This window comes from Zingiber officinale, chromosome 1A (genome assembly GCF_018446385.1).
Source record: "Zingiber officinale cultivar Zhangliang chromosome 1A, Zo_v1.1, whole genome shotgun sequence".
Taxonomy (NCBI): Eukaryota; Viridiplantae; Streptophyta; class Magnoliopsida; order Zingiberales; family Zingiberaceae; genus Zingiber; species Zingiber officinale.
In genome coordinates this window covers 25,365,709-25,389,955 of record NC_055987.1, presented here as the reverse complement: position 1 = coordinate 25,389,955, position 24,247 = coordinate 25,365,709, and the positions used below count along the sequence as shown (strand labels likewise).

The 24,247-nt window shown below is 36.2% G+C and overlaps 1 protein-coding gene across 1 annotated transcript; it reads right to left on the bottom strand.

Moving 5' to 3' along the window:
• Positions 1-717: 717 nt before the first annotated feature.
• On the bottom strand, positions 718-3,268 carry LOC121996995 (probable protein S-acyltransferase 22). The gene is made up of 7 exons (XM_042551202.1): positions 3,176-3,268; positions 2,512-2,580; positions 2,363-2,434; positions 2,013-2,141; positions 1,836-1,916; positions 1,359-1,498; positions 718-742 (listed from the first exon to the last, which is right to left on the bottom strand). Exons 1-7 carry the CDS (start codon positions 3,266-3,268, stop codon positions 718-720), a joined length of 609 nt encoding a protein of 202 aa, XP_042407136.1.
• Positions 3,269-24,247: the final 20,979 nt, after the last annotated feature.

Here is a 24,247-nt window from a genome sequence, read left to right as displayed (position 1 = left end):
TATAATAGCTTTTGATGTAAAAAGAATGTTTGGGTATTTTATGGATATTGTTGTAAGAAGATTATTTATGTAATTTGTGAATATTTATGTATTTTATGGATACTGTTGAATGAAGAATATTTGTGTAATTTGTGAATATTTGTGTATTTTTTTTTATAACTGTCGGTTTTCATTTTTTCGAAAATCAAATTTGTGCTGTTGAAAAATATCCATATTACATCGATTTTCCACCGCTGCAAAACCGGTGTTATTAACTAATATTACATCGGTCATTTACCGCTGCCAAAACTGGTTTTATTAACATACAATATTACATCGGTTTTACACCTGATGAGGCGGTAAAAATACTAAACCACCAATTGATGAAACGGTGTCATTAAGTGATACTACACGATTGTTTTAAACCGATGTCTAAAATGGCGATACCTTTTCATACATCTAACGCCGGTCGAATGAAATAGACACACGATGTCTATGAGGGTTTTGTGTGAGGAACGAATCGTTAGCCTCTTGTGTTTGGTATTTCAAGATCTAAACAAAGAATGAACTAGTTATGGCCAACCTTCCTTCTAAGCCAAGGACCCCTTCTAAGCCAAAGACTTCGCCAAGTCTCACTGTCGAGTTCTAATTCAACTGTTCCAATCTGCTAATCGTTAGCATGTTTGAAGTTGCCAATCGTTAGCATGTTTAAAGTTGCCAATCGTTAGCATGTTTGGATTAGCGATGTTCAAAACTGCCACCACTACAAGAAAAAAGCTAAACAACAACGCTTTTTTGGCGTTGTCGTTTGTACTTAAAAAGTGATGTTGTAGATGGTGTTGTAGAAAGTCATATCAAAGACAACGCTTTAAAAGCGTTGTGGTTGGTCAAAAAGACAACGCTTTTTAAGCGTTGTCTTTTCGTTCTTAAAAAGCGTTGTTATAGATGCTGTTGTAAAAATGCACATATCAAAGACAACGCTTTAAAAGCGTTGTGGTTGGTCACAAAGACAACGCTTTTTAAGCGTTGTCTTTTATTACTTAAAAACGTTGTTGTAAAAATGCACATATCAAAGACAACGCTTTAAAAGCGTTGTGGTTGGTCTCAAAGACATTATTTTTTAAGCGTTGTCTTTTATTACTTAAAAACGTTGTCTTTTTAAATTTATAAAAAAATAGTGTTTTTCTTAATTAAATAGCAAAAATTATAAAAAATACTCAAAATTTACATATAATTGAATATCCACAACCACAATCATTTTTATAATAAGACTATTTAACAAATAAATAAAACCTTATATTATACAAACAAAATGTATACATATTGATCCACAAATTAAATTTGTATCATACAAGTAAAAGACAACGACATTTGCGGACATTTGCGGACTGGTGCTGCTTAGTCCAGTAAAAGAGCTCACTTGGGACATTTGCGGACTTTGCTGCCCACCAACAGCAAGTTGCTCCTGCTCCTGATCTTGCTCCCTCAAAGCAATAATGTAATCATAGGTGCTGATTCCCTGTAAGCGCATCCATGTAGAGTAGCATGAGCTAGTTAAAGTGTCAATTTTCTCCAGAATTGATGAATAAACAACACCATATCGTTCAAATTCTACTATTTGTTTTCCACTATGGAAAATCTATCAGTTAAATAACAAGCTGTAATAGTTCAGTTGGATAATAAGTTTCAGTAATGCTCAGTGTATGGATGAATGCAAAGAATTTGAAAATATAAAAGATATATTCCTTGAAATAGAGATATTTGACTGGATACATAGGTTTGTTTTATATAAATGTAGGAGCTGTGTAACTGGTAGTGTTTGCTGTGTCACAAGTAGAAATATGAAAGTAGTGTACCTTTTTTATTAAAAGAATATGGAAGAAGAAAAGTTGTGCAACTGGAAGAGTAGCAACCATGGCTAATAAAGTGCACACAGCCTGCATTATAGAGACATTATCAAATTAGTATCAGAACCTTGAAAAATCCTCATTATGATGTGTGATTTTCATTCATTTTCTCTTCTGAGTACTCACCACCACAATGATAAAGGGTGCCAAGGAAAAGCTACTACCCAGCTTTGAAACAATTTCAGCAGAAAATCTCCTTCTCTCAACAAAACACAGTATCAGCACAAGCATCCCAACAGCCCACTGCAGAATAAGCTGGGCCAAGGTGCACAAAGCATGGAGACCAATCAATAGTCAATCAGAATGAAAAGGACCTGACATAAAATGCATTCTATGTATCAGGTCCTTCACGTACTAAGAAAATAGTATCTTCTAAGTTGATGCACACAGATGATAAATCTACACTAAGAAAATAGTGTCAATCACTATGATTAATGAATACAACTATTGGAATGGTAGGAAATATTTGTGCTTACCAAGAGAAGAGCAAACACCATGAGGATGAAGAACCTTTTGTAATTTTTTCTTCCTATGCAGTTATTGATCCACTACAAGGAAAGATGAATACTGCATATTACTACAAGATAACAAAACATATAAGGTTGTGAATGGAGAAAACCCTCACCCTGCAATGATGATCAAAGCCATCAACGCATTTGTCACAGACTCTACAATGCTTACTATATTTTAGAACCTGCAATACAAACAGATAGAAATCATTAGAGAAAAACCAAGTTAATATAAAGCACATAAGAACTTTATTTTTCTTGAAAAGATTGTGTGGCTCATCGTAAATGAGATCTCTATCACCTTTCTCCCTAATAACCAATATTCTGAATTATCCATCTTTTATGGTTATGCATTTGTCCAAAGGCCATCTGATCAAGCAATCAAAAAAAGTAAATTACTCATCTTACTGTCCTATTCTTTTTAAGACATCCTACCACACCACATGAGAAGCACCCACATTGTTTTGGTTAGCCTAGAAATTTGCAACTTATCACCTCGAATCCCAACGGTGGCATCACTCTGAATTATTGCACAACTTCTCCATCCATAGCAATCCAAACATCAGAACACGAAATGGCGAAGAAATATTACCTTAGTTAAGATGGAAGATTAAAAGTATTGATCAGGAAGAGACCAACAACTTTAGAAGCCTCGAAGTTTTAAATTTTGTCCATGCTGGTTGGCACAGGGAAAAAAAATTCATTCCATCTGCCAACTGGCACACGAAAAAGAACAAAACTGAAGTGTTCCTCTTTGTCGGTTGAAACCTACTATGTCACCTCATTGCCAATTGAAACCCACTGCATCCCCTCACGAGCAGTCTTCTGAACAGCCACCCACTGCATCCCCTCACGAGCAGTGTCACTTAACATGGCCAATATATATGCTTGGAGAAGATGACTTGTTTCAGAAGCTTTTTAGATCAAAGATACGAAGATGACTAGAGGATCTGGCTTTTTGACTTGAAGCTGGTTCAAAGAAGACAAATCAAATATACAAATACTAAGATGAAAGCATAATGAAGTAGTTAACTTTTTCTACTTTACCTGATTATAAGATCTATAGCTTCTTGCTCAGTATTTTGCTGCATGAGTAATTATTAGAAAAACAAACCCAATAGTGGAACAAAAGCTAGATAAAGAAACTAGATAATTTACACTGACAGAACTTTACAGAATAACATATAATACAGTGCTTTGTACTTGCATATTAATCCAGAAAACATCCTTTCACCTAAGTGACAATTTTTCCAAAACATCATCATTCACAAAACATCATCATTCACTAAAAATTTTCACAAGTTTTTAAACTTCAGTGACAACTTTTCTTTGGGGTCAACTGCTCAAGGTCGATCTGGTAACTATGCACTGCATCAAAAAAATTGGCATTAACTATGATTCCACCAAAAAAAACCACCATTCCATGAACTTAAATCTAAATAGAATTATGGCAACTATCATTCCATACCTATTCATAAATATGATCTTGTATGCACTCCGCCAACTCGGACCGAACCTCATCAATTTGTTCACGAGAGTACCCTATTTTTGTGAACTGTGAGCATACACAATTTATGTTAATGGAAAAATAATCAACACTGATCACTTTGCAATTTTAAATAGTTTATGTCAAATAATTTGAGATAAGCTAAATAATGTTACTATTGATTGCAGCGAATCTCTCTCAATAGTCTCAACTTCTTCAATAATTTCTCTCATAAATCGCATCACAAAAAAACCACATTGTTTCGTATCCGGTTGTTGAGGAGCCTATATATAGTAATTAGAGTCAAATTGTTAATGAAAATTATACACATTACAATATATGTTAAACAAAAGTACACATACCTTAACTACTTCCCACTTAACATTTTTCCTACCTTTCCTTCCCTTGGTTGAATTAAACAATTTTAAGGCCCTTCATACGTTAAGAATATTTGTTAAATAAGATTTTTATTATAATAAATATTTACTAAAAGAAATCTGAACTCACATTTCCATTACGTATTTTGAATCATCATCGCGAATGCGGCAACTTAGGGAATCCAGCAGGTAAATAGCATCCTTGTAAGGTTCAATAACACTAAGATTCCAATGGAAACTAGGCAAATACATAGGATTAGATCATAAAATTGAATAAATTATCGAAAGGAAGCAATTGAAAGTGATGTTTTACTTCTTGCTTACCCGACATTACATGGCACTAACACTAGTTGATCTGTTGATGCACTTGTCAGCTTATCTGCTAAAAGAGTTGCCCTTTGATTCAGGGTTTCAAGCTTAACTGATTTGTCTTGTGCCGTTTTTGCCAGATATGGGAGTTTGTGAGGATTCATAAATCTGAATTTCTTTGTCTTGGTATCTTTCACCATCTTTTTATACAGACACCTATCATTGCAAAGAAAAAAAATATTTAGATACTAAATAATAAAATTTAGATACAAAACACTCATAATAAGTTGGAAAAAATAATGATCACTCATAACACTAAGTTATGGCTGATGATAGTAACATCCATACATGAGAACTTACTATGAATAGTCTTGCATATTAAACATACCAGAAATGTATACATGCAAATTCTTTTATTTCTTGAGGACAAGCACATTTAAGATACTTAAAAATATACAAGAAAAAGATATGAGCAAAGTACTTCCTGTCTAGAAGAACAAATGGCGAAGGCAAACATTAAGGGCCGGTTGAAAATGAATGAGCTATATTTATGTAAAGTGTACCACATCAATTGATATTATTAAACCTCTCAATAGAAATGATGAACTATTAACTTAATGAGAATAACATGGTATGAGAAAATTACTAGAAGTTGAATTTTTCAAGAGTAAACTTGTTCACACAACAATATTAGTAAACTTCTTGCAGTTCAAATCAGGGATTTTCTGTCTTGCTAGATATTAGAATTTCCCAGCAAACATAAAGCAATGCAGTAATTTCCCAGCATAAGTAAAGCAATGCAGTTGCAACTGAGAAAATAATATTTAGATACTAAATAATAAAATTTACTAACAAAACAATCATGTGGATTAAAAAATAATGATCACTCATAATAAGTTGGTGAAATTGTAACAATAAACCATAATAAGTTGCTAAAATTGGGAAGCAAACATGTGATGAAAAAGTTGCTGAAATTGCTTAAATAAACTTACTTACCATATGTAGGCAATGAAATTGACTCCAAATGATACAAAGAATTGATGTCCTCAAGGTCAAGAAAAAGTTCACAATCTTCATCAAACACTTCATTATCTAAGCACATTGATATACATTTTCCTCCATCTAGAGCATGCTTACTGTAACAATATAACATATGTAATGCTCTTGGGACACTTGTTGACAAAGTAGGTTTTGATTTTTTTCGTTCAAACTTCTTCCTTCTAGGCTTCTAATAATTTCAAATATAAACAAGTTAGATAGCTAGGTTGAATAATAATAAAGTGGCAATATAATTAGAAATATAATAATAAAGTGACAATATAATTAGAAATATAATATCTCATATACCTCATCTTGCTTCACAATCTGCTGTTCAGGCCAAGCCACAACAGTTCCTATGGCATCACCAATTACTTCACATTCACTTGGAATTGGATATGGCAAAGGAGTGGAATACCATGAAGCATTTTTTCCATGCCATTCAAACAAACAATTGTACCATATGCAGCAATATTTGAGCAAGATTCCAATGTCAATGCAACTGATTGACCCTAAAATATTAAAAAAAAAACATGTTGATTATATTTAGTTTATAATGCTATAATAATAATGAATATCACTATAACTTGTATTTTACCTGTAAAACTTCGTCTTTACCCACAATCTGTACGTCATCTTCTTCAATATTCTTCTGATGAAACTTCACCGAGCAACTGCCTTTGTCATCAATTGAATTGTCCCATGCACCCCTTTTATGCATTAATGCTTCAAGTTTTTGGATGCGTACATCTTGTTCTAAAATTTGCATCTTCGCCTCCTTCAGCTCCCTTTTATGCTCAGCGATTATATCTAGGGTAACATCATATTTCTTCCTTGTTCTACCAACATTGAAATAGATTGTTGGGTTGATATGACCTCCGATACCCTGGACACGCCCAGAATATTCCTGAGTTTCAAGTGCCTTGGTAAGAATATCCTCTTTTGCTCCTTCGCATTGCAGCTTTCCCTCTTTTCTATATATACTCTAGCTATCACCTCTAAGTTCTCAATGCATTCACCATTAATTGATTGCAGCAAAAGGAAACCACTGCATGTAATAGACTTTTTGACTTGATCTCTTCTCCAAGTAAGAACATTTCAAACCTAGATACCTAGTAAATCCACATCTGTTCTATATAAACCCGTCACCTCTAAGCTCTCAATGCATTCATTCACCATTTACTTCCTCAATACATGCTCTAGTACTGAGAATTCAAGCTATGCAAGGAATGGCTGTTAAACTCCTCATTGCACTGCTTGCCTTGGCTTCCTCACGCAAAGGGTATGCATGCATGCAACTTTACTCTCGAAAACGGCAAGGTTTCTTGAAGTCATTATCAGAAGAACATGAAAATTTACTTACAATCTTGTGTACTGTGTCCACCAAATCTTCACCTTCAAACTCTCCTCCTTTGTTGGCGCGTCCTTTCTTCCACATAATAGCTCTATTGATGTCATTATCATCACATAATTCAGTCCCCTACAACAAAGAAAAATCAAATAACAAATGTGAAATAATTTAATGTGAATCAATTAGAGGGTTCTTAGAGGAAATATATTTTAAAAATACTTACAATTTCTTCAGCAAAGCGTGCATACCCTTTGCGTGAGAGTCGATGAGGATATCTATTTTTTTTCCTTCGCTCTTTTTGTTGATCACTGAGTTTCTAGTTATTTCAAACAAGCGACATATCAAATTTGAATAATACATAATGAATTATGATCGAATAGTTTCAAAAGAAAAATTTAGAATCTTACAATGAAATCTTGAAACTAATGACACACGCCAATCTTCTCTTGTAATTTCAAAGCCAACAGGTGGCTCATTCAACTCCTCAGGTTTGTCACGCTTGCTTAAAATAAATTTTTGGGTGAGATGGGTCTTGTATTGCCTCCACTTACTGTTTGCAGACCTCAAACATCCCTTTTTCCACTTTGAGTCAACATTATAAATCAACTGTACATCAAATAAGTGGAAAACATTAATAAGATTAATTAAGACAAACATAAAATATATCTATCATTAGTAGTGAAATATTATAATTGTTAAAACATGCTAACTTGCTTACATTGACTGATTCCCATATTAATTCTTTGACAGCAATTGGGACTTGCTTCCATGTCTTGTATTTAATATTAACCTTTTGCCGAGCCAAGACACCAATGTAACTTTGCATGGCTACAGCAGCTGGTCCTATCGGTTGTCCAAAATTATTGAATGACACCTCATTTCTAATACCTTGCATTCTTTGCTTTGTAATCTTATCCAACTATGTGCGACCTCTAGAAGTTCTTGAGGAGATAGTGTCTTTGGAATCCAACACTTTATCACCCTCGCAACTCTCTTCACGGGCAGCTGTAATGACTTCTTTACCCTTGTCCAACTTTGCAAGTTGCCCTATTCTCTTACTCTTTCTAGTAGAATCCATTGATCTGTAACAACTTAGACTGATCAACATAAGTTTAGTTAGAAACATGCATAAACTCACAGCAAGATGATATATTTACACCAACAAATTCACAACAGTATGAAAAAAAATAAAAGATAAAAGAAGAAACTTGCAATAACATCACAACATATTTGATTCGAATTAAAATGAGGAATATAACATATTAATATTGTCCACAAATTCATCCTCATAGGTAAATTGTTTACACACTTATATTCAAAAGCAAAAATTCAGCAATTAAATATTGTCAATCCAACTTCCATCACAGTCTTCACGAATACATGGTGGTTCATTATCATCTTCTCCGTCAATATCCATTGATGGTAACCCCCTACTAAAACATTGATAGTGGATAGCAGTGTCCTCTAACTCTTCACCCTTTAGGTATTCAAAGTAGTCTCTGTTTGGTGTTGCAAGTACAACACTCCATAAAGGATCTTCAGGATCTTCAATGTAAAATACTTGCTTTGCTTGGCTTGCCAGGATAAAAGCGTCAGATTTGAATCCAAGTCTATTGAGGTTTACCAATGTGAAACCAAGATCATCTACTTTAATGCCGTTATTATGCTCCACCCAATTACATTTAAACATTGGAAGTTGAAATTTATGGTAATCAACTACCCATATTTCTTCTATAACTCCATAAAAAACCATATCTGACACAATAGGATTTTTATCCTTTACACTTGCAACTTGCATTGTCTTTGCAACTAAGCTGACTCCGGAGTTTTGAACAACTCGTATAGCATCACGCTCTTTTGTAGCATAAGTAACCCCATCAATCAAATAGCTAGAGTATTTTAGTACTTGCTTGTTAGGCCCACGAGCTATCCACATCAATCTTTCTGAAACTTGATGAGTGGAATGGTCAACTACATCAGCAACCTAAATTTTTTATGCAATAAATTTTTAATTATGCATAAATATGAAAATGAATGTATGCCAATATGTAATACTAAAGAAACTTACACGATCACGCAACCAAGTAATAAACGTTCGATTATGCTCATCTTGTAACCACTTCTTGGACTTAGCCTTACGAGGAAATCTTGCATTCAAATACGTCATGTGTTCCCTAATCAAATTATTTGGTATAAATAAACCAACAGAATGTAAGCAAACCACATTAAAATATTAATAAGTTAGATACATTACTCGATATAGAGATCAATCTCAGCATCATTTGCCAATACATAACGATGTGCTTGCGTCAACTCATCGTGAGTAGTGGAGTAGACTACTACACCTGATAAAGGCTTAGTAAGTTCTATTTGTCGATGACTTGATGGGATCCCAATTGTGTGCACACTAGACAGATAGTCTGAGCAAAATTCAACAGCCTCTTCAGCAATATAAGATTCAGCTATACACCCTTCAGGTCGATTGCGATTTCGCACATAACCTTTCAAAATCTTCATGTATCTTTCAAATGGATACATATACCTATACCAAACCAGTCCACACAGTTTCACCTCCCGCACAAGATGAACACTTAAATGAATCATTATATCAAAAAATGAAGGGGGGAAATACTTTTCAAGTAAACACAATATTGTCACAATCTCTCTTTGCATATCATCCATCCTTGAAACATCTATCACTTTATTACATAACACATTGAAGAAGAAACACAAGCGAGTGATAGTGTCTCTAACATGTTTGGGCAAAACACCACGTATCGCCACAGGAAGCAATTGTTGCATTAAAGCGTGGTAGTCGTGTGACTTAAGGCCAATAAGTTTTAAGTCCTTCAACGACACGAGGTTTTTAACATTAGATGAGTAACATGATGGAAGTTGTATTCCAAACAAAGAATTCAAAATTTTCCTTTTCTCATCCTTACTAAGTGTATAACAGTGCTGGCAAAAATATTTTCTTCTCCCCATCCTTGGTGCCAAATCATCCACATTCATTTCCAAAAGGTCTAATCTCGATGCTACTCCATCCTTTGTTTTTCCTGGAATATCAAGTAACGTTCCGATAAGACTTTCATAAATATTCTTTTCAATGTGCATCACATCAAGAACATGTCGAATGTATAGATGTTTCCAATACTGAAGTTCAAAGAAAATTGATTTTTTTTTCCAGCATGATTTTACATCATCATTCGACTGAGACTTTCTACTCATTTTTCCCCAATGACAATTAATTCTTTCAACTCTTTCAAAAACTTCATCGCCACTTAATGGTTTTGGAGCAGGGTTAAATTCTTGGTTCCCATTAAATGCCTTTCGTTGCCTTCGATAAGGATGAGTTGCAGGTAGAAACCTTCTATGACCTGTATAAGACATTTTCCTACTATGCTTCAACCTTGTTGAATAGGTATCTTCACCACAAATAGGACATGCATGATATCCTTTCACAATGCATCCTGACATGTTCCTATATGCAGGAAAATCATTGATCGTCCATAATAAGATAGCCCTAAGCATAAAAGTTTCTTGGCGATATGCATCATATGCTTCGACACCTATATCCCATAAGCATTTTAAGTCATCAATTAGAGGTGCTAAGTAAACATCAATATCATTTCCCGGCTGTTTGGGACCAGAAATTAACAATGTGAGCATCATAAATTTTCTCTTCATACACAACCATGGAGGAAGATTATAAGTAATCATTAAAACTGGCCAACAACTATATGCAGAACTCATTAAACCATGAGGATTCATCCCATCAGCTGATATAGCCAATCTGAGATTTCTTGCCTCAATACCAAAATCTGGCCATTTGCGATCAACTATTTTCCAAGAAGGTGTATCAGCTGGATGGCGTAAATATCCATCACAAAGTCTTTTTTCGGCATGCCAAGTCAACTCCTTAGATATCTCTTTATTCCGAAACATTCTTTGAAATCTTGGAATAGGGGGGAAGTACCACAAAACCTTGGCAGGAATTCCTTCATTTATAATATTTTTTTTCCCAACTTCCACCTTGACATCCCGCAAGTAGGGCAATTAGTTAAATCCTCATACTCCTTCCGGTATAAGATACAATCATTAGGACAAGCGTGAATTTTTACATAATCCATCCCTAATGCAGATAAGCTTTTCTTTGCATCATACAGAGATAAAGGCAATTTATTGTCATCTGGAAGTATTTCTCCTAACAAACTGAGTACGTCGGTGAAACTTTTATCACTCCAACTATATTTGGCCTTCAAGTTGAATAATTTCACAATTGCAGATAACCTTGTAAATTTAGTGCATCCGGATATAAAGGTGTCTCGGCATCTTCAAGAAGCTTATTGGATTGGTTTGGGTTCTCCGCATAACTATCATATGCATCATGAACCATATTTATTGGTTCCTCACGAACATATTCATTTGGCCCTACTTGGTCACTTTCATTTTGTGAAATCCCTATCGTAGATCTTTCGCCGTGCCATATCCATGTATGATATGTCATATCTATACCGTTACAATACAGATGTGCCCTGATAGTTTGTATATTTTTCTTCTTTAGATTGCCACATTTTGCACATGGGCAAGATATTCCCATATTCGGATCATTAGTGTTTTCCATTGCAAATTGCAAGAAAGACTCAACTCCATTCTCATATTCACGTGATAGTCTATCCTTTGACATCCAATCTTTGTCCATTCTTTATAACTAATCAATCAACAATGAGCTAATACCTAAAAATATTAACACAAACAATAGTGTGAAACTATAACAAAATATTTAAACAATTAATCAAAATTGTATTTCTACCTGAAAATTTTTGACCATACAGGTTTCTCATCAAAATGCAATCCCAATAGCAATTTTCTCACTTGGGGAGATAACCTAGTTATCTATATTATCCATATGTACATGTTTGTTAGAGTCTACGTATAGGTAGTTAGGTACTTTTGCCTTGGTATAAATTGTAGAGTCATATAATATTGGAGCATTCACCAAAACATATTCTCTATTGAAACATGTTAACCTTTAGTTGAAAAATGAAACCATTCCAGGAAAATGCTTGAATTATAACTTATAATAAGCAACTTTGTTTCTTTAGCACTTGAGAATCTGCAACTTCCTCAAAGGGACATCAACATAAGCAACTCAATGCAATAGTGCATGATGTATTAAATCATACTTAAGCCATTAAGCTCTTAGAAGGCAAGTGACATAAATATAACAATAGTAGTTGATATAAATTCAACAAACTGAGTAGGCACAAGTCACTACCCAGAATTAAGATGAGATAATGCAGAACACAAGTTTTAGATACAATAAAAATGAGAGATATTCTCTGCGCATTAAGGGTACACAATAAAAATAATAGTAGAATAACACTAGAGATTGATTAATTTCAAGCTGCACATTATACCTGACGACAAAGAAAGGCTGGAATGTGAATAATATCTGCAACTTGGCCAACAGCTTCACACTGAATTTGAGAAAAAAGGATAGCATGTTATATGCTTCATGCTATTTTTAAGGATTAATACCTACTGCCAAAGTCTATAGCTAAACGTTTAAAAATTCCAGATTAAATCATGAGAAAATACAATCAGGGGAGGGGGAAAATTGATGCAGTATGAATCCGGCAAAATGGCTAGTTCGGAAAATAATCAAAAATAAACAAAATCTTATTCTAGAGGGATGGAAGAAATTTTACCTTTCTTTCTTCCGTTCCTCCTACTCTCGAATCTGCTCTGCGAGGAAGGAACTAAGATCGAAGGGTTCAGAGGAGTTGAGGAGCCGTGAGAAGATTAGGAAGGGTAAGCTGACTTTGATTGAGGAGATGGGGAAATGCGAGATTAGGGATCTCGACTTGGAGGAGTTGGGCCGGCGTGAGGAGTTTGGGTCGAGATTAGGGTTCAGAGGAGATCACGCGGCAAGGAGAGGAGAAGGCGCTCGTGGAGAGGAGAAGGCGCTCGTGGAGAGGAGAAGGAGAGGAGAAGGCACTCGTGGAGACGCCATTACGAAGGGATGAGAGAGCGAAGTCGAGAACGAGCAGTGAAGGTAAGGAAGAGCAGAGAGAGGGAGGAACAGTGAGGGCAAGAGCAAAGATATCGAGGAGCCGGATCGAAGAACCGCGTGGCAGTGCTACGGCTCCGTCGGATAGTAGAAGAAATTGAGGGATCTCGGCTCCGTCGGCTCCGCCGTGAGAAGATTAGGAAGGGTAAGCTGACTTTGATTGAGGAGATGGGGAAATGCGAGATTAGGGATCTCGACTTGGAGGAGTTGGGCCGGCGTGAGGAGTTTTGCGTGAGGAGTTTGGGTCGAGATTAGGGTTCAGAGGAGATCACGCGGCAAGGAGAGGAGAAGGCGCTCGTGGAGAGGAGAAGGCGCGCGCGCGTTGAGGGTTTAGAGTTTAGCAAAGCGAGGGCTGCGAATTTATTTTAAGTGAGTTTAGGGGAAACATACACAACACTTTAAAAAACGTTTTTTAAAAAAATGTTGTCTTTGACCATAAACAACAACACTAAAGACAACACTTCATTAAAAACCGTTGTCTTTAGTAAAAAGTAAATACCATAGACAACGCTTTTCACTAAAAGCGTTGTAAAACAAAGAACGACAACGTTTTTATTAAAAAGCGTTGTCTATTGGGTGTTGTTGAATGCAAAAATTCTTGTAGTGAACTCCTAGAGATGAGATGCCGTCGGCCACCAAGGAAGAAGAATAGGGGAAGAAGAGGGCCGGCCACCACCAAGGAAGAGAGGAGAGGAATAATAGATGTGTTATCTCATGGGGCAACCCCTCTCTCTCTTTTATAATCCTTGGTCATGGCAAATAAGGAAAGTTTTAAACATAATTAAAACTTCCTTATTTTTCTTGCCAATGACTAAAAAGGAAAATTTAATTAAAACTTCTTTTTAATCTTTCAATGGCCAGCCACATCATGTGCACTAAACAAGGCAAGTTTTAAATATAAAATTAAAACTTCCTTATTTGTTTCCGGAAATTTTTAAAATAAAACTTTCTCTTTTAAATTCCCTTCATAATTGGTTATAAAAGGAAACTTTTATAAATTAAAATCTCTCTTTTAAAACATGTGGATGATTACAATTAAGGAAAGTTTTCTCCAAAAATTAAAATCTTCCTTTTAACTACAAATAAGGAAAGATATCAAATCTTTCTCTTAATCCTTTATAGAAACTATAAAAGGAAAGATTTAATTTTTAAAACTCTCTTTTAAAATCATGGCTTCCAAATAAGGAAAGATTTTAAAAATAAACTCCCTTTTTTTTTATATGGCCGGCCACCTAAGCTTGGGCTCCAAGCTAGGTCGGCCACATCTTAATCCCATCCAAGGCTTGGTTTGACCGGCCCTTGCTTGGGCTCAAAGCTTGGCTTGGCCGACCACCTAAGGATGGGTAAGAAGGTGGGCTTTAGATGGATATAAGACTTTATAATTAAGGGTTTGGTCTCCTGATGAACTTGAGCTTCCCGTGTTCGCCCCGAACACCCAACTCAAGTTCATCAATAATAACTCATACCACTAAAGAGTTATTATTGAACTACCACACCAATCCCATATTACTATATGAGCTCCTTCTTATCATGAGTGTGTTAATCTCCCTGTGTTTAAGATATCAAATGTCCACTAATTAAATGAGTTACTGACAACTCACTTAATTAATATCTAACTCCAAGAGTAGTACCACTCAACCTTATTGTCATGTCGGACTAAGTCCACCTGCAGGGTTTACATGACAATCCTTATGAGCTCCTCAAGGGGACATCATCAACCTAGATTACTAGGACACAGTTTCTATTCTATAATCAACAACACACCATATAAATAATATCATTTTCTAATTTATCGAGCCTATTGATTTATTGAACTAAATCGCACTCTTTGATAAATTAAAGAAATAAATATTAAGTATACGTGATTATTATTATATCATGATTAAAAGTACACACTTCCACAATAACAAAGGTCTTGTTCTTTTTAAAGAGTCAGTATAAAAAGGAACTACCTCAAATGATCCTGCTCGATACACTCATAGTGTACTAGTAGAATTTATTAGTCAAGATAAACTAATACCTAATTACACTACAACCACTCCAATGGTTTGTCTCATTCCATCTTGGTTGTGAGCAACTGTTTATAATTTATAAGGAACTGATAACATGAACTTCTGTGTGTCTCCTCACACCATCTTATCTACAATATAAATTAAATGGACAACTACACTTAGCATAAATGTAGACATTTGACCAATGTGATTCTTATTTCTAAATAAATGTTTATACAAAAAGCTAAGCTTTTAGTATACATTCCAACAGTGTGGACCTATGACTATCCAGGCGAGAGGTGGTTTCGAATATTTTATCTCTTTTATAGATGATTATTCGAGATATGGGTGCATTTACTTGATGTGCCGCAAGTCTAACTGCTTTGATAAGTTCAAAGAGTACAAGGCTGATGTAGAGAAACGTCATGGTAAAAGTATCAAGATACTACAGTCTAATCGTGGTGGCAAAGACCTCTCAGGAAAGTTTAGGAATTACTTATCGGAGGTTGGGATTCAATCCCAATTGACTGCACCTGGTACACCCCAACAGAATGGTGTGGCAGAACGAAGGAATATAACTCTTATGGAAATGGTTAGATCGATGATGAGTTATTCAGAATTACCAAATTCATTCTGGGGATATGCTTTAGAAACGACAGTGTATATTTTGAACTTGGTACTTTCTAAATCAGTACCCTCTACTCCCATGGAATTGTGGAATGGGCGTAAGCCTAGTCTAAGTCATATTTGGATATGAGGTAGTCCAACACATGTGCTGAAGGAAGATGTTGATAAGTTGGAATCTTGTACAGAAATTTGCCTGTTTATAGGTTATCCCAAAAGAATGAAAGGTGGTTTATTTTATAGTCATAAAGATCAGAAGGTCATTGTTAGCACGAACGCCCAATTTTTAGAAGAGGACTATGTAATAAACCACAAGCCCATGAGTGAAATTGTTCTAGAAGAAATGAGAGAGGACATGTCTACTTTAGTACCAACAGTGCAAGATGAAATATCACAAGAAACTGTAACACGTATCACAAATGATACACAACTACAGACAGTGCCTCGTCGTAGTGGGAGAGTTGTGAGGCAACCTGAAAGATTCATGTTTTTGGGAGAGTCTTCAGACTTGATCCAGGAAAACATGAACCTGATCCCTGAATATATGACGAAGCACTCCAAGATAAAGATGCAACATCTTGGCAAAGAGCAATGAATTCAGAAATAGAATCTATGTATTCTAACAATGTATGGGAGCTAGTAGAACCATCAAATAGTGTAAAAGCTATTGGATGTAAATGGATCTACAAAAGAAAAAGAGGGACAGACGGGAAGGAGGAAACCTTCAAAGCAAGGTTTGTTGCAAAGGGGTATACTCAGAAAGAGGGAATCTATTATGAGGATACTTTTTCGCCAGTAGCTATGCTTAAGTCTATCCGGATACTCTTATCTATTACTGCTCATATGGATTATGAGGTTTGGTAAATAGATGTCAAGATAGCTTTCCTTAACGGAAGTCTTGAAAAAAAACATCCATATGAAGCAACCAGAGGGGTTCATTACAAAGGACAAAGAGCATCTTGTATGTAAGCTTAATCGATCTATTTATGGACTAAAGCAAGCTTCAAGATCTTGGAACATCCGGTTTAATGAAGTAATCCAGTCTTATAGATTTATTCAGTGTCTGGATGAGTCTTGTGTATACAAGAAGTGTGATAGAAACGTGATGGTATTTCTTGTACTATACGTAGATGACATTTTGATAGTTGGTAATAATATCAAAGTGTTGTCGGAAGTAAGGGTATGGTTATCCAAGCAATTCAATATGAAGGACTTGGGAGAATGTGCACATATTTTCGGGATCAAAGTAATAACGGATCGTAAGAAAAGAATGTTGTGTTTATCCCAAGTTTCATAAATCGATACGATCCTAGCTCGTTTTAGCATGCAAGACTCCAAGAAAGGTTTTCTACCTTTTAGGCATGGAGTATCTTTATCTAAAGAGATGTCTTCGAAGACATCAAAAGAGATAGAAGAAATGAAGGTAGTTCCTTATGCTTCAGCTGTAGGAAGCCTAATGTATGTTATGTTATGCACGAGACCGAATATCTATTTTGCCGAGGGCATGGTTAGTAGATATCAAAGTAACCCAGGACCGGGACATTGGATTACTGTAAGGCAGATAATTTGCTCCCTGTGGGTTACACGGATTGGGACTGATAGGAACAATAGTAAGTCGACCTCGGGGTTTTGTGTTTACTGTAGGAGGTGGGGCCATAACAATGGAGGAGTGTTAAGCAGACTCCACCATGGAAACTAAGTCTGTGGCAGCCTCTGTGGCAGCCATAAAAGCTGAATGGCTCAGTAACTTCATGATGGACTTAGATGTGATTCCTGGTTTGCCCAAAATTATTTGGTGCAGTAGCAAACTCGAAGGAACCACAAGCCCATAAGGCAAGTAAACACATAGAGCGTAAGTACCACCCAATACGAGACATCGTATAATGAGGAGAAGTTGTTGTCTCCTAGATTGCATCAGGAGATAACCTGGATCCTTTCACTAAGGCTCTTCCGGCGAAAGCTTTTGATCGGCATGTTGAGGGGATGGAAATCAGATGTATGGCAGCATATATGACAGCATAGTCTTTTAGTATAAGTGGGAGATTGTTAGAGTGTATACTAAAAGTCTAGCTTTTTGTAAAAATAATTATTTTAAAATAAGAATCACATTGGTCAAATGTCTACATTTATGCTAAGTGTAGTTGTCCATTTAATTTATATTGTAGATAACATGGTGTGAGGAGACACACAGAAGATCATGTTATCAGTTCCTTATAAATTATAAATAGTAGCTCACAACCAAGATGGAATGGGACAAACCATTGGAGTGGTTGTAGTGTAATTTGGTATTAGTTCATGTTGACTATAAAATTACACTAGTACACTATGAGTGTATTGAGCAGGACCAATTGAGGTAGTTTCTTTTTATACTGACTATATAAAAGAACAATACCTCTGTTATTATAGAAGTGTGTACTCTTAATCATGATATAATAACAAACACGTATACTTAATATTTATTTCTTTAATTTATCAAAGGGTGTGATTTATTTCGTTAAATCAATAGGCCCGATAAGTTGGGAAATGATATTATTTATATGGTGTGTTGTTGATTATAGAATGAAACTGTGTCCTAGTAATCTAGGTTGATGATGTCCCCTTGAGGAGCTCATAAGAATTGTCATATAAACCCTACAAGTGGACTTAGTCTGACATGACAATAAGGTTGAGTGGTACTACTCTTGGAGCTAGATATTAATTAAGTGAGTTGTCAGTAACTCATTTAATTAGTGGGTATTCAATATCTTAAACACAGGGAGACTAACACACTCATAATAATAAGGATCCCATATTGTAATATGGGATTGGTGCGGTAGTGCAATAATAACTCTTTAGTGGAATGAGATATTATTGATGTACTTAAGTTGGGTGTTCGGGGCGAACACGGGAAGCTCAAGCTCATCCGGAGACCAAAACCAATTCCTCCTCTATGTCCCTATTGTAGCCTCTTATTTATAAAGTCTTATATCCACTTAGAGTAAAGCCTCTTACCCATCTTAGGGTGGTCGGCCAAGCCAAGCTTGGAGCCAAAGCTAGGGCTGGCCAAGCCAAGTTGTGGCCGACCACATTAAAAATAAAAGGGTGTTTTTATTTTTTAAAATCAATCCTTTTGTGGAAGCCATGGTTTTAAAAGAGAGTTTTAAAAATTTTAAATCTTTCCTTTTATAGTTTTCTACAAAGGATTAAGAGAAAGGTTTGATATCTTTCTTTATTTGTAGTTAAAAGAAATATTTTAATTTTTGATAAAATTTTCCTTTTAGGTAACCATCCACATGTTTTAAAAAAGAGATTTTAATTTATAAAATTTTCCTTTTATAACTAACATGGGATTTAAAAAGAGAAATTTTTTAATTAAAATTTCTTATCAGAAACAAATAAGGAAGTTTTAATTTTGTGTTTAAAACATTCCTTGTTTGGAGCACAAGCAGGTGGTCGACCATGACAAGAAGAAAAGGAAGTTTTAATTTTTATTTTAAAACTTTCCTTTTTAGTCATTGGCAAGGAATATAAGGAAGTTTTAATTATTTTTAAAACTTTCCTTATTTGGCAAGACCAAGGATTATAAAGGGGGGGGGGGGGGCCTCACCTCATAACATATCTTTTATTCCTCTCTATTCTTCCTTGGTGGCCGACCCTTGTTCTTTCTCTTCTCTCCTTTTGTTTTCTCTCTTGGAGGTCGGCGGCATCAATTGTGGGAGATCTCTTGGTGGTCGGTTGCTTGAAGGAGAAGAAAAAGAGAAGGAAGCTCTCTTGCCTAGCATCCCTTGGAGGAATCTTGGAAGCCTTGGAAGAAGCTTGAGTGGATTTCATCTTGGAAGATCGTTGCCCACACGACGTCCAAGAGAAGGAGAGGAATACAATAGAAAATCAAGAGGTTTATAAGCTAAAAAGGTATAACTAGTTATTAGTTTCCGCATCATAACTAGTTCATCTTTTGTATAGATCTTGAAAAACCAAACACAAGTGGTTAACAGTTTTAGTTATCGTTTTTGTTATCGATTTTTGTTTTGATTTCATGTTTCGATATTGTGCTTCTATTGAGGTCTCTGTAGTTAAACCTAGTTTACTGTGAGAAGTTTAAATATCTGATTTCTTTGAAAGGTTTTGTCTAGGCAGTGGTGGATGATCTCATACCCAAGAAGGCCTAGAGTCTCGCCACGTTTGACCTGGAAGCCGATCCTTGAAATAGATATTTGATCAACTTCTGAAATATGGTTTAACTTAAGAAGAACACATCGGTTAAATTTGGAGTAAGAATGTTAAGTTTCGTTCACAATCGAAATTTAACTTTTGAAGGACAACTTGGATTAATAATGTTAAGCATCGTTTACAATCCAAGTTTGGACTTCAGTAGAGCACATGGGTAGCTAAGAAAGTTCTGTACTTGTACAAAAGTTTTGTACAGGGGAACTAGGACAGTATTCCGAGTAGCAACCAACATAATCATCTTCTCATTATCTATAATCAGGTAAAATTTTTATATTACAGTTTAGGATATTCACCTTATCATCATTTGTCATCATCAATTAAAATCAATTCTTCAATCTTATTATTTAATCAATTGGTATACAAGTTATCATGGTAATAACGATATGTATATCCATAGTCTAAATCTGATAAATCAACTAAAAAGTGAATCACTGGAGCCAATATCATCAGAGTGTAATATCACATGGATAGGCTAAAAGGCTCCTCAGAGTATAAAATTGTCGCATACGTCATCTGACGTACGAGCTGTCAGCCCTCACCGGTGGAAGACATAATAAACACTGATCGAGGGCTACATCACGCCACCATGAATCGGGTGTACGGTCAAGTACTCTGGACCGCGAGCCACTGCGCTACCATAATAACATGTGGGCGGTCCAGTACTCTAGTATAAAGTTGTGGTACAAAGCTAGGCTCATGGTCTTCACTTTTTAATATTCTTCATTTACCATCTTTCTTATTTCACTTTAAGGATTCCATTTTTTCCATTTATCATAATTATTCACTTTTCATATCAAATGGTCAATTAAGTTAACATTTTCGTATCAAGTCTTTTAATTTATCATACTAGGGTTCACATATAAAAAGCTACAAGCATCGACAGATGAAATATCAAAAGCATGGAGTATAGAAGATCAAGTAAGTCAAAAAGGCAGGTATTAATAGAAGAGTAATTCAGAATATTTCTTTAATTTTAAAAACCACCCTTCCCATATAAATCCCAGTATAAATTTACATGTGAACCAGAAATAATATCAACTATTTATTCCCTAATAATTTAATTATTTAATACCCATTGCACTATTTTAAATATCATTTTTAATTCCCTTTTAAAAATAATTATACAAATATATATAATTTCATTATTACTTTATTCATGCACAAGGATAAATATATAAAAGTCAGAGAGAGATGTACCCACTTTATTTACATCAAAATCTTCGAGTGTCGGTAGGTCATCGTGCTCCACTCGAACTCGTATCTACAAAATATAATAACTCCAATAATCAAAATGATAATAAAATCATAACATAAATTTGAACATGATCTACGACTCGAAGCCACTAGATCATTATTTTTGATCTCGCTATCGCATACCACTTCTCATTCCTAAATGAAATCTCTATTCTAATATAGATAACCCTCCAAACTACACATCAATTAACTCAAAGCATAAAGTATACCTTCTAAGGATTTTTATGTGGCTGCTAGAAAAAAAAAGAGGGCAACAACTAAGGTTGTTTTCCCTTTGTCGCTGGCCGTTTCAGCTAGCTCTAGCAAGCTCCGGTGGTGCTGCCAAGAAAAGGACAGCAGCTAGGGCTGCTGTTGGAGAAGAAGAAAGATAACTATGGCAGTTAGGGATGGTTGAAAAACAAAGAAGGCTGCTAAGATAGTGAAGGGGCAAGGAAAAACCTTTTCCCTTTTTCACCGGTTGTCTTGGTGAGCTCCGTCGAAGGCCACAGCTAGCTCCGGTGGCTGCTGTGCTTAGCTAGAAAAGAGGGCAGCAACTAGGGCTTTGTTTTCCCCTCTTTCCTAGTGGTCCGAAGAGCTCTATCACACTTCGAGGAGCTCCGACAATGCTGTTGAGAAGCAGGACAACAAGGAAGGAGAAGCTTGTTGTCGTTGGAGAAGAGAAAAGAAAAAGAGAAGGGGGTTGCAAGCTTGGAGAAGAAGAACAGGGAGAGTCTTGTTGTTCGTCGCCGCTAGAGAAGAGAAAGAGGTGGAGAATAAAAAGGAAGAAAGAGGGAGAAGAAGAAAGGGGAAAAAGAAAAGGAAAGGGGTGCACGTGGATGGGTATAGAGGTGGCAGTGAGACCCATTTGCTCGTTTTTTTTATACATCAGAATAACTAGAGAAAGCACACGAGACATAGGTATAAGGAGGCCAAGCCTCATTATATTGAGTGCAAAATGAGAACGACTATGCATTGAAGACTCAGGCTCTTTACCTCGATCATAAGAAACCTTGGCTAAAGTGATGGGGATTTGCTCGGCGATGGGTAATGTGGGTAAATTTGGATATGAAGCCTCCATTCGAGGCTTTTTGTGCTTGACAATAAAGGGATTGTCTAGTTCTAAAGAGCTAGAGGATGGTTCTTAGGTTGGTTTCGTTGGAAGAAGTAGACCAAGGGAAGAAGTGGTTTGATTGAGACGACGTTCTTCTAGTAAATCCTCTCCTAACTTGGTTAGAACCGTTCTTGTTAATTGAGTATTTCTACACAAGAGGGTGGAGAGATTTTACGTCTCCGCAAGTATACGGATACATCGTCGGTAATATAAAAAGATATCGTATCCACAGGGACTAGTTATAATCACTAAAGATGTCTCAAGATGAATTAGCTAAACAATCGAACAAGAATTACACGAACTAAAACAAAACTAGAAAATAGAAATAGAAAGGTAATGCAGGAAACTAGGTCTTATGAAAGTTCTAGGATATTTGGTTTCTTTGTGATACTTATCAATGTAACATGGTCTACCAATCCTATCCTCAATTATCATGCATTTACAAGAAGTTGTCGGTTATCTTCTACAGAAATCACCGGCTAGGGACATAAATCTACACCTCAAGAAACTAAATAGAAACAATCCCTATGAAGTCCGTTAACGAGGCAGCCCTGTCACGATGCCCCTCGGTCATACAACATAGGAACTCATCACTAATCAATTCGCCTCAAGATATAGGGTACAGCACATTCATCTATCTCTCTTCTTTGTAGATTCTTGCATCACCCTTCAAAGTGATCCCCTAAATGTCCATTAGCAGGGCAGCCCTGTCACGACGTCCCTCGATCATACAATCTAGAGAATTCCTCTACAAGATCCATAAGAATTACAAACATCCAATCAAGAATGGTAATTAGATCCAAACACAATAATCCACACAAGATTGAATTGATACAAAACATAGCAACATCATTGAAACAAGAAGTTGGCAAATCCATGAATTCATACATCAATTCACATCACAAATACTCGCTCCCTCCATCCTAAAACAAGGAGATCTACTCCATGAAACAAGAGAAAAGAACCGAAGACAAGATGACCCTAAACATTTCGATCTCAATCAAGAAGATAAAGAAGGAATGCTAATCTAAAGACGACGAGTGATCTTCAGAACCAATCCATGTCACCGGAGTCAAAGCCTGGATGGAAAACTCCTTCAAATCACCAGATCAACACCCAAATGGTGAAGGAAAGCCTCAAGATTTGATCTCCCCAAAGGGAGAGCCCCCCTCTTTCAAAGGAGGAGAAACCCTTATATAGAGCAGGGGGTTTGAGCGCCACACGGCCCTTGGCACGGCCGTGTGAATCTCACACGGCCTTGCCTACTTCCCTCTCGGCCAGAGTCACATGGTCGTGTGGCTCTCACACGGTCGTGCCATGCTTTGTCACTGGATGCCTTGCACGGCCGTGCAGATCCACATGGCCTAGCAATGTTCTACCTCTGGAAATGTCACACGGTCGTGTGGCACACACGACCACACAATGCTTGGTCTCTGGAAGGCTTACACGGCCGTGTGGCACACACGTCCTGGCAGTGCTTTGGCTCTGGAAAGGTTGCACGACCGTGTATATCTACACGGTCGTGTTCTAGAATTGCTTCAGGGATGACACGACCGTGTAAATCCACACGACCATGTCATGCTTCTCTTCTATTGATGTTGCACGAGTTGTCTGCTCCACACGGCCATGGTCATTTTCCCTTGGCATGGTCATGTGGCTCACATGGTTGATGTTGTCTTCCTTCACTTGCTTGTAGAGTTGGTCACGAACATCAATTCTTCTCCAAATTTAACTCTTATAGACATAAAATGCACACAAGCAGATCTCCGAACAAAGAAGAGTAAATATGTTAAAAGTAAAGCAAGGAGTTTGAAAATGCATAGATAAAACATGCGTAAAACATGTGAATGTGTGTCAAAACATGCTAAACAAGTGTATACAATCTATGCACATCACACTCCTAGACTTAAACTTTTTCTTGTCCTTAAGCAAAATGCCGCAATCTAGATTCATATGTTCTATAATGCATCATAATCCCTAATGCACTTTCCTATCTTTATCCAAAAGTTTCATTGATAAGCATGATCATGGAAATAACTCACGTATGGCT

Excerpts from the sequence above, each read along its gene's own strand:
- LOC121996995 (XM_042551202.1), bottom strand. The coding sequence starts at position 3,268 with ATGTTAAGTGACACTGCTCGTGAGGGGATGCAGTGGGTGGCTGTTCAG. Across the intron at positions 2,581-3,175 it reads GGGTTTCAATTGGCAATGAG|GTTCTAAAATATAGTAAGCA; the intron begins GTGACATAGTAG and ends TTTGTATTGCAG. Across the intron at positions 2,142-2,362 it reads TGGTGTTTGCTCTTCTCTTG|CTTATTCTGCAGTGGGCTGT; the intron begins GTAAGCACAAAT and ends ACCTTGGCCCAG.